Source organism: Lolium rigidum, chromosome 5 (assembly GCF_022539505.1).
Source record: "Lolium rigidum isolate FL_2022 chromosome 5, APGP_CSIRO_Lrig_0.1, whole genome shotgun sequence".
NCBI lineage: Eukaryota > Viridiplantae > Streptophyta > Magnoliopsida > Poales > Poaceae > Lolium > Lolium rigidum.
Window position 1 is genome coordinate 213,306,080 of NC_061512.1, and position 10,268 is coordinate 213,316,347.

Below are 10,268 nucleotides of genomic sequence, written 5' to 3' on the forward strand. Positions count from 1 at the left end.
GGGCGCAACAAAGTCTGTGTTGACTACCGAATGTGCAAGCGGTGGTGGTGGCCATGGCATGGGAGGCACCGATCCAGGTGGCGCGGCCAAGATATTGGCAGCGGAAAGAGGTACATGGCACCTACAGGCACAAGATCAGTGATGGTGGGTGCGGAAGCGGAAACAGCAAGAGTGAAATTTCCCTTTGAAAATGCTTCCTCCGCTTTTAAGTATCCGCAAAAAACAATGGACGCATACTGCAAATAAACTATATGTGGATTTTGATGTACATGCGTTGCACTTGAAAGTGCATGACATGAAAATTGAAGGCATATCAGTATATGTGCGCTGTACTTGGAAGTACACGTGGTACATTCTAAAAAAATTAAAAAAAATATTAGCAGTATTAACATGTTATACACTTGAAAATAGAAGAAATAATAAGAAAAAAGAACTTCGAGGTTGCGACACTAGTAGCAGGCATTAATGGGCCCTTAGAAAAGTCGGCCTTATCACATCGCAGTTCCGTCTCTTCTCGGCCCAACAGACCTGGAGTAAGCTGTAAATGTCGGCCCAACCGCTCTCCCTTCCCCCGTCCCCGACTCCCCGTCCACCCGCACGCCACGCAGGACCACGTCACCGCCCTCCTGCCCAAGCCACCGTCCCGCGGCGTTTCTTTCCTCTCCCCCAAGACACCACCGGAACAGAGACTCCATACACGCCGGCATTTATACCTCCGGCGACGCACGCACCATCATCACACAAATCGCGCGGCCAGATCACCGAGAGCCCGATCCCGAATCAGGAGGAGACGACATCGGAACCCCAGGAGTCGGCGGATTCATCCGGAACCGGAAGCGCGGCGCCATGTCCGCGACCGCGGGGGACGAGGCGGCGGCGGCGGAGCGCCTGGAGGCGCTGCGGAGGAAGCTCGGGAAGAAGCAGCACTTCGAGGAGGCCGTCGCCGACCTCGCCGCCACGCTCCGCGACCGCTACGCCGGCGCCTCGCCCGCCCTCCGCCAATCGGTATGGACCACCTCGCCTCGCCTCGCCTCACCTTCCTTCCCCGCCCCTAGGAGCAGTATTCGCGCGCCTCGCCTGCCATGGGGCATGGCTGGGAGATACGTGCGACGGGCTAGATTTGCTCGTGCAGAGGGAGAGGTCGCTGCTTGGGGTGGATCTAGGAGGGCAGGATTTGGGGATGTAAATTTCTAGATATACAACTGCTAAAAATTCAGAGTCACCTTAGTTCAGCTGCGGCTATTTTGGTTTAACCGACGAGCAACGATCGTTCTGCTTCGCAGCGTGCCCTGATAGACGGTGAATATTTCCAACTTCCCTGTTCTTGAGTATTTCGTTACCCTAGCAGGCAAGCGGCACGAAATTTAGTATAGAATCTTCCCTACTGCAGCTGGCGTTTTGCAGGTCAAAGTAGAATTGTTAGCCTTACTGTTGTTGCATGACTAGATGGTGAATTTTGGTGAGATGTGATCATCTCATATCTGATGTTATCACGGACGAACTGTGATGCGACGAAGAAGGCGCCGGAGCTCAGAAGGACGTTCTTGTTATTTTTTTGTTTCTGTGCTTATCTGTAAGATGCTCGGTTGATGTAATCTTTATCCGCAAAAAAAAAAAAAAAAAAAAAAAAAACTGTGTAGGGGAAGTGTTTCGCATGTTCTATATGGACAAAGGGCCTCTGGTTATGGGGCTTATATGAGTTAACATCGTTGAATCGCTAGAAGTGAAGAACTACAATATTTAACCACCATACAATAGGATATATAGGTACATGATATGTTGTGACAGAGTGTTATGGCTCCGTGCCTGAGCCTACTGACTTTGTAGTGAATAGCATTCGTTCATGTTATCCTGCTATTCCATTATCTCCTGAACTGATCCTCGTAGCACTTGGTTCAAATAAGCCTAGAACTTCTTTAGATGGAAATGTTCTCGTGGACCATTTTTTTGCCTAGTACTCGTGGAGTATACAGCCGCGGTTCCGTGAGCCATGTTAGTTTTGGTTTTACGTAACATCAGTTGTTTGGGTTGCTACAGTTCATTTACTTTTCATACCTGTAATATATTTTTCTGCCTTTATTGTCTTCATTGATATATATATAAAATATCTTTTGCAGATGTACTCTACTGTTTGCCGTGTCGCAACGGTCCTTCAGACTAGATATACAGCACCTGGATTCTGGCGTGCTGGTCTGAACCTCTTCATAGGAGCAGAGAAGCTCTTAACTAATCCTTCTGAAAAGGAGCACCTGAAGACCTGCATTTTGAGGGCCCTAGAGCATCTTGATGAAAAAGAACAAGAGGAGTCGATGCCAAGCAACAGAGTACCAGGTATATAATTAAGATTTAAGCATCAATGCTTAGAAAGTTAGCATGAATATGTTTAACGAGATTTTGGAAGGCAACATTTCCGTGGCACATTTCTTTCTGGTAATCACTATTTATTGGTCTTAGGGAGTGTTTGTAATGGCAGTATGAACTTCATCTTGTAACGTCCATAGTTAATATTTAATAGATGGTATTATTTTGTGTATTGCTGCAACTATATATAAACATATAAGAGTTTTGACTCTATAAGATTTGTTTACATTAATTGTGTGTCCGCAAAAGTCTATATACCCTTTGAAATATCTATTTGCTAATAAGGTGTTGCCTTTCCAGACTCTAGATTTCTTTTTGAAGGCCACCTTACCGTGGGACAAGAACCTCCTCCTCCAGCATGGCTTGTTGCCCAAAATTTGGCACGTGAATTGAGGATTGCAGAGGAACCTTCTGGAGATCAAGATGGGAACACCACTAGAACAGAGTCGAGAGCAGGGGAGCTGCCACCTGCTTTTGTGAACTTCTTAAACACCATATCAGGGACAGGGGACATTGATTTCGAAGCTGCCTTGGAAGCATCACTGCAGGTAGGCTTAAGTACTTCATGAGGGTCACATTTTTTTGGTGTCTAGTTTTACATCCTAACCTCTCTAAGTTTAGTTTGTTGATGCAAATATCTTAACTAACCAGAGAAGGTATACAACTAAAAGTTATGGCTTTCTTGGGGCTATAGAGACAAGAACAAATTCAAATTTGTTTAGTATTTGATCCAGCATGTACTTTAGTGTACTTTTGTGACTTATCCTTGATAGATTTTGAATGTGTACCATATTACCTGCACCCTCAAATTTACAGACCCTTTTTGTTGCTATAATGGGAAAGATCTACCAGTACAATTAATTTACTACTTACTAGTGTTCCTATCACAAGTCTTTCAAAATTGAGAGTCTTGTGTGGTTCCTTTTTCAGTTATTAGTACAATAGAGTAGATAAAAATCATATATTAGTATGGATCTTGAGAGTTGATTTACCATTGTCAGGGTACTACAGCACAGCCCAAGGTACCCCCAGCTTCAAAGGAAGTCGTCGCAAATCTTCCTGTTGTAACTGTAACTGAAGAAGTCATTGCTAGACTGGGTAGTGAGACTGAGTGTGCTGTTTGCCGGGAAAACTTGGTTGTCGATGACAAGATGCAGGAGCTGCCGTGCAAGCACCTTTTCCATCCTCCATGCCTCAAGCCTTGGCTGGTAAAATCTCCCTCATACACCCTCAAAACCATTGCTCTCGAAGCAGTTTTGATCATTACAACTCTGCATAGCTAACCAATCATGATGTCTGTCTCACAGGATGAGAACAACTCCTGCCCGATCTGCCGGCATGAGCTGAGGACAGATGACCATGCGTACGAGAGCCGGAGGGAGCGGGAGCGAGAGGAGGAGGAAGACAGGAAGGGAGCGGCCAATGCTGTCAGGGGTGGGGAATTCATGTACATTTGAATATCTGATATCTGAAGTGCAGTTACTGTTTGTGCTGGGGAATGTAATGCAATCCATCTTGTGGTCTGCTCATGTCTTACGGTCGTGACACCTCAAATTAAGCATGTTATGTTGCTCGTAAATTAATCACGGCCCCAGTTTGTTGCCAGCTTGGAAATCTTGCACAGCTGTAACGATATTTTAGACTGATGGTGTCACACCTGGAAAAAAAAGATCATCGCTGACACATTTGAGTTCAAAATTCATGATCTTCGTTTATGCAGGATTGTGCACTACTCGTGCCAGATCATTGAGCCTTTGATCTACATACAATCTCGTATTGTACATATCCGTATTCATTTTTTCTTGGAATTGCAAAACCGAGATGATTCCAGAACAGAAAGAACCATTGAAATTGAATGGTAAGCATATGCATCTCAGAGTTAAGAGATGAACCATCCCATAACGAGATTTTTCAGCCTGGCTCCTGCCGAACCTGATTAGTACATGGTGTCCGACCTTTAAGTTACAGAAATTTCGGAAGGGGTCAGTTTCTTTCATACTTCATACTATTCATCTGAAACTTATCATTTTTCCCTAAGCTAGATACTTTTGAATTATGAGAAATGTCATGCACGTATATGCGTGCATCCTCTATGTACAAAAGTTTTATTTAGAATTTTTGGAGCTTCCGAAATGCAGATTTTGGGACGCTACAGTGTTGCAGGATCAGCAGTACCTGAGACCCAACACGTATTTTCGAACCATCTAGAGGGCTCTTGTGATCCGCCAAACCCAAGCATTCGATACCTTCCCTACTTTGTATTCCACTGAAAAGACAGGCTTTCTAATAAAAAAAAAATCTTCATCCTTCCTATTAGTAATTTTGGGTCTGAGCGTTGGATGCTTTTTTTTTTTTGACTCTTTGCATTCGCTCTGAACCATTGGAAAGCGAGCGAAGGATATGCATGGATTTCTTCACGGTATGCAGCCACGCACTTCCCACTCCTACCTACAAGTTTCAGCTACCCGCATGAATAACACGAAAATGTAAAGAGAGAAATCGGATCTGGAGAAAAAGAAGACCCAGTTCCTTGGAATACAATAAGCCAGAATCAAAGTCTAAAAATAAAATAACATATGTGTTGACTGTATGTCAGTATGAGTTGAGTTGCATGGTAATAATTTGATTACGTCACATTTGGACTTATGTGGATACTGCTGTTCGAAAAGCCTAAAACCACATGTACAAGCAGGGCGATATGTAATGTTTCACTTAGCATCTCTTCTACTCCCTCCGATCCATAATATGTGTCGGGAATTTAGTACTACGTTCATCCCAAGGCTTAAGGCCTATATTTTTTTAGAAAGTTAAACTATGTTAAATTTGACTAAGTTTTATCAAAAATCATTAACATGAAAAGTACAAAATCAATATCATTAGATAGATAATGAAATATATTTTCATATGGTACCTACAAAATATCATATTTGTTCATAAATTCTTCTAAAAGTTTGGTCAAACTTTACTTCATTTGACTTTCTGAAAAAAAATATAGGCCTTAAGCCTTGGGATGGAGGTAGTGCCAAGTTAGTGCAACTTTTGTACTAAGTTCACTTATTATGGATAAGAGGAAGCAGCAAAAAAAAAATCAAGATGTCTCGGGTTTATTGAACATGAAAACAGAAATGGGATAAGAAGTCTGTTTTGTCTAATCAGAAGGCTACCAAGAACAGTTGTGAAGTTCAAACCATTCTTAAGAAACAGTAGGAGCATTTCTGATGTCTTCTCTCAAATCAAAACATATTACATTTCTGACGCAGATAACACATGTGGATTGAGGGTAGGTTTGGTTTACGTTTGGTTCATTGCCGAAGCTAGCCCTGACAAAAAAAAATTGGTAGCCTAGTACACTTTGCTCTACGATTTGGTACGTTGCCAAAAAATTTGGTTGCCAACATTTGGTAGGGCTAAACAGGGCATGAACCAAACATTCCCTCACCGCCCCCCATTCTAAACATAAGTACATAACCCAGAAGCAATCACAGGTAGTGCAGGCATCCCAGCAACCTTGTGAGAGAGAGTCCTCAGGTAGTTGATGATGGAGCAATACAAAAGAGCCACAACTGTATGGACGAAGAGATACTATATCAGAGATTATTGAGGAGAATAGCAGTTATATATATCTGATAATGTACCAATTCCACTTAGAAAATCAAAGAAGAAAACTATTTTGCGCAATTATGTGGATATGAATCATTTCATAGATATTGAAGAGGTGCAACTAGAACCATTTGAGCTCAGCTGCCCTATCAAGTCAGGGTCTCCTTGAACAACAGTAGAAGACAAATGTCAGGCAGATAACCAGATGATTTTTTTCAGTATCTATGATCAGACCAAGCACAAAGATTTACAGAGAGAAAGTGCAGAAAAAACGTATCTCGAGCAAAAGAAAAATAAGGTTATACTTATACCTCTGGCATTCCAACATTGTACATTGTACATTATAAAGAGCATATCGGCATGCTCTTCGGGCATGTTTGGTTCCTAGCCACAATTTGCCAAGCCAAAATTTGGCAGCCATAGTTTATTTAGCATGTGTTTGGTTTTTGCCACAATTTATTGCATGTATGGTCCATTTGTCATAGACTCAACTTTTTTGCCAAGTTTTGCCAAAGTTTGGCTTCAATATTTTAAGTCATAATTTTGTGGCTCGCCACACTTTTGTGGCTAACCACACTTTGGCTCGGCAAATTGTGGCTAGGAACCATACAGGCCCTTCTATTCATGTAATAGAGCATACCTCCTGCCGCATTGACATTTTCTTTCTTTCTAACATGTCTGCATCCTCCCTTGACTGGGCAGAAGATTTGATTGAAAATGGCATGCAAAAGTTCTCAATCCCACAGAAGCAGAAATTCTAGACCAAATTACATACGCATCGCTCCCGGTCCAGCATTTAAAACATATATAAATGCAAAATTATTTTAGAATGTAACAACAAACAGAGAAGTACAAAGGATGGTGTTTTCATAACCTCACCAGAGATGCAGAGAGCAAAAAGGGGCAATGAGCCAAAACTGATTAGTGTCTTTGTCACTTCAAGCGTATCCTAAAGAAACTATGCTTCTTGGCTGTCTTTTGACGCTTCTTCCATTTCTAATTCCTTTACTGCTACTATGAGGCTCCGTGTAATGCCCTTAAGGCGTAATCCACTACCCTCCATTTCCTCCAGGAGCTTCTCAGCTGTTCTCCAATCCATAGCTTTGAGACACAATGACTGGATAAGTTTGTTATACTCATCCATATTTGGCAGTAATCCATCTTCCTTCATCTCCTTAAGGCATTCCAGGGCCTTCTCGAACTCCTCCATCTTGCAGTAACCACGAATTAGTATGTGATACGCAACCCTGCTTAGTTTTGGGTGGATCTTCTTGGCTTCGCGGAGTAGAGAATGGGCTTCATCAATCATGCCTCCTTTAGTGTAGCCACTCATGATCACACTGTACGTATAGATATCAGGGCGCAGCCCTCGGCTCTCCATCACTCTTATCAAACCCTTTGCTTCCTCCATTTCCCCCTCTTTAGACAACCCCGTGATAACAAAGTTGAACACTGCACTTCCAGGAGCTGGGCCAAGATTCACCATCCTCATCAACAATTTCTTTGCATCCTTCACATTTTTCATCCTACACAAACCATGTATAACTGCAGCGAAGGACTTGCCTGCATGCTTGAGAGACTTCCCTTTGTATTCCTCCAGCAGCTCCACAGCCGTACTGATGGTCTCATCATCCCTCGCCAAAGCACCAACAAGGAAATCCAAGGCTGATGTTGGAATCTGGACCTTCTTCTCCTTCGCCGCGAGGTAGACTGAATGTGCCTCCATGACCTTCTTCCCTTTGCAAAAGAAGGTCACGATCTCACCTGTCTTCTTCCCATCAGGGAAGCACCCAGAGCCAACCATCTTCTCGCACACACCCCATGCAGCACCAACCATGGCCTTCTTCCCGGCTGCTTGGATAACCAGATAATAGCTGTCACCATCCGGGGTACAGCCAAACTCACTGAACTTGTCAAGCACCTCTAGCGCCGCCTTGGACTTCTCAAGCTTCCAGAACATTGATATCACTCTGTTCAGAAGCTGGGTGTTCACTGATCCTGGCACACTGCCCATTTCCTTAACCATATCCCAGAGCAAGTACGCATCCATCTTGTCGATCTCACTGGAATCAGCGAGCTTGGTAGCGATGATTTCAAGATTGGCGAGGCTCTTGACGTCGGGGTTGTTCTTCCCAGCGGACTTGAATAAGAGGAGTAGCTTTTTACCAGAGCAGTTCTCGGCGGAGAGGAGGACGGCGGCTAGGAGCGGCTCGGTGAAGTCAACGACCATGTCGGCAATGGCGGAGGGGATCTGGTCCTCCGGGGTGGACTCCACGACGGCGCGGACGCGCGCGACCTCCTCGTCGCTGGCTTCGGCGTCGGCGGTGTCGGAGGAGGCGGTGGAGACGAAGATGTCGTCGGCGTCGTCCGCATCCTCCTCCCAGAGCGCGGCCAGGTTCTCCTCGCCGTCCTCGGTGGGATCGACCGACGCGGATGTGGCGTCGGAAGAGGAGGATGGGTAGGCGTCCGGGAGGGTCTCCGAGGAGGAGGAGGAGGAGGAGGCGAAGGAGGCGTCTGGGAGGGCCTCAGGGGAGGAGGAGAGGAAACGGGAGAGAAGGCGTGGCGGTGGCGCTCGGGTCAAGGTTCGAAGTGGATTTGGCTGCGGGGGAGATTTCGGCGTGGAAGAGCGGAGGAGGAGGAGAGCACGAGCGCGCGAACGCCACATCGTCGTCGGCGGCGGCGGCGGCGGGGGCGGTGGCGGCGGCGTCAGCGAGGTGTTGTGGTGGTTCTTCTGTGTGGGGGAGACGTGGAGTACGGGAGTCGAGGGAGAAGAGAATGTTTTCCCACTGGGCTTAAGGCCTTGATGGGCTATTGGGCTGTCGGTAATATTTATTGCCATTGAACCAATCTATTGGGGTCAGACGTTTATATATATATATATACTAGATGATTCCCGTGACTCAATTTGCAATGGATTCAATGCATGGAAAATAAAAAAAAATTGCAAAGAAAAATAAATCCAAGATCCAATCTATGAAAAATTCAAGATCTAATCTATGAGATCGGAGCAACGAGATAGATGAGAAACTAACCTTCGTAGATCCAAAGCCTTAACGAGAACATATCTCGTGGTTGATGTCGACGATCCTTCCAGTGCTGCAAACCGGCAGCACTTCCGTACTTGGTCATGCGTACGGTGTCGATGAAGTCCTTTCTCTCCCCGTTTCAGGGGGTAGCGGAGGTGGTAGATCATCTCGGAATCCCAGCAGCATGACGGCATGGTGGTGGTGGTGGTGGTGGAGAAATTTCTGCACGGCTTCGCCAAGCCTGCGCAGGAGGAAGGAGGAGGGAGAGAGGGGGCGGCTAGGGTTTGGGGAAGGATGTGTCCGACCCCCTGCCCTCTCGACTCTTTATATAGGGGCTAGGGTCGGCCAAGGTGCCCCCCAACTCATCTAGGGCCGGCGGCCAAGGGAAAAGGGGGGAAACTTGCCCCCCAATTCTTCCCCTTTTAGGGTTTCCCAAACCCTAGGGGGTTTTGGCCGACCTGGGCCTTGAGGCATGGTGCGCCTAGCCCATTAGGTCTGGGATGCACCCCTTCGGCTCATGTGGCCCCTCCCAGGGTCGTGGGCCCACCAGTGGCCCCTTCGGAACCTTCTAGAAACCCTCCGATCTTCCACTCGAAAAATCCCGAACTTTTCCGAACCCCGGAAAATGACTTTCCTTATATGAATCTTATTCTCCAGACCATTCCGTACCTCGTCGTGATATCCTAGATCCCATCTGAGACTCCGAACAACATTCGGTCTCCAACTCATATTCCATATCTACTATACAACATTGAACCTTAAGCGTGTCACCCTACGGTTCGTGAACTATGTAGACATGATCGAGACCCCTCTCTGATCAATAACCAATAGCGGGACCTAGAAATCCATAATAGCTCCCACATATTCAACGATGACTTCGTGATCGAATGGAACATTAACATACGATACCGATTCCCTTTGTCGCGTGATACTTTACTTAACCGAGGTTCGATCATCGGTATCTCTATTCCTAGTTCAACCTCGTTACCGATAAGTACTCTTTACTCGTACCATGGTATGTCATCCCTTGTAACATATTCACATGCTTGCAATCTAATTTGATGACATTCCACCGAGAGGGCCCAGAGTATATCTATTCGTCATCAGGATGAACAAATCTCACTCTTGATCCATATGCCTCAACTCATACTTTCCGAATACTTAATCTCATCTTTATAACCACCCATTTATGCAGTGGTGTTTGATGTAATCAAAGCACCTATCTGGTGTAAGTGATTTACATGATCGAAGGACTAGGTTACTCTGTATTGATAGCTTATA

The 10,268-nt window shown here is 45.3% G+C and overlaps 2 protein-coding genes across 2 annotated transcripts; one reads left to right on the forward strand and one right to left on the reverse strand.

Moving 5' to 3' along the window:
- Nucleotides 1–637: 637 nt before the first annotated feature.
- Nucleotides 638–3,966, forward strand: LOC124653599 (E3 ubiquitin-protein ligase AIP2-like). Its single transcript, XM_047192663.1, has 5 exons — nucleotides 638–1,005; nucleotides 2,118–2,331; nucleotides 2,662–2,909; nucleotides 3,363–3,569; nucleotides 3,669–3,966. Exons 1-5 carry the CDS (start codon nucleotides 847–849, stop codon nucleotides 3,816–3,818), a joined length of 978 nt encoding a protein of 325 aa, XP_047048619.1. The 5' UTR covers nucleotides 638–846; the 3' UTR covers nucleotides 3,819–3,966.
- A 1,746-nt stretch (nucleotides 3,967–5,712) lies between these two features.
- LOC124654221 (pentatricopeptide repeat-containing protein At3g02650, mitochondrial-like) lies at nucleotides 5,713–8,632 on the reverse strand. Its single transcript, XM_047193239.1, has 2 exons — nucleotides 6,841–8,632; nucleotides 5,713–5,924 (listed from the first exon to the last, which is right to left on the reverse strand). The coding sequence occupies exon 1, from the start codon at nucleotides 8,624–8,626 to the stop codon at nucleotides 6,920–6,922; it is 1,707 nt and encodes a 568-aa protein (XP_047049195.1). The 5' UTR covers nucleotides 8,627–8,632; the 3' UTR covers nucleotides 5,713–5,924; nucleotides 6,841–6,919.
- Between the last annotated feature and the right edge of the window lie 1,636 nt (nucleotides 8,633–10,268).

Coding starts and splice junctions, on each gene's coding strand:
- LOC124653599 (XM_047192663.1), top strand. CDS start 847: ATGTCCGCGACCGCGGGGGACGAGGCGGCGGCGGCGGAGCGCCTGGAG. Junction 2,332..2,661: donor GCCAAGCAACAGAGTACCAG/GTATATAATTAA, acceptor TTGCCTTTCCAG/ACTCTAGATTTCTTTTTGAA. Junction 3,570..3,668: donor CATGCCTCAAGCCTTGGCTG/GTAAAATCTCCC, acceptor TCTGTCTCACAG/GATGAGAACAACTCCTGCCC.
- LOC124654221 (XM_047193239.1), bottom strand. CDS start 8,626: ATGTGGCGTTCGCGCGCTCGTGCTCTCCTCCTCCTCCGCTCTTCCACG.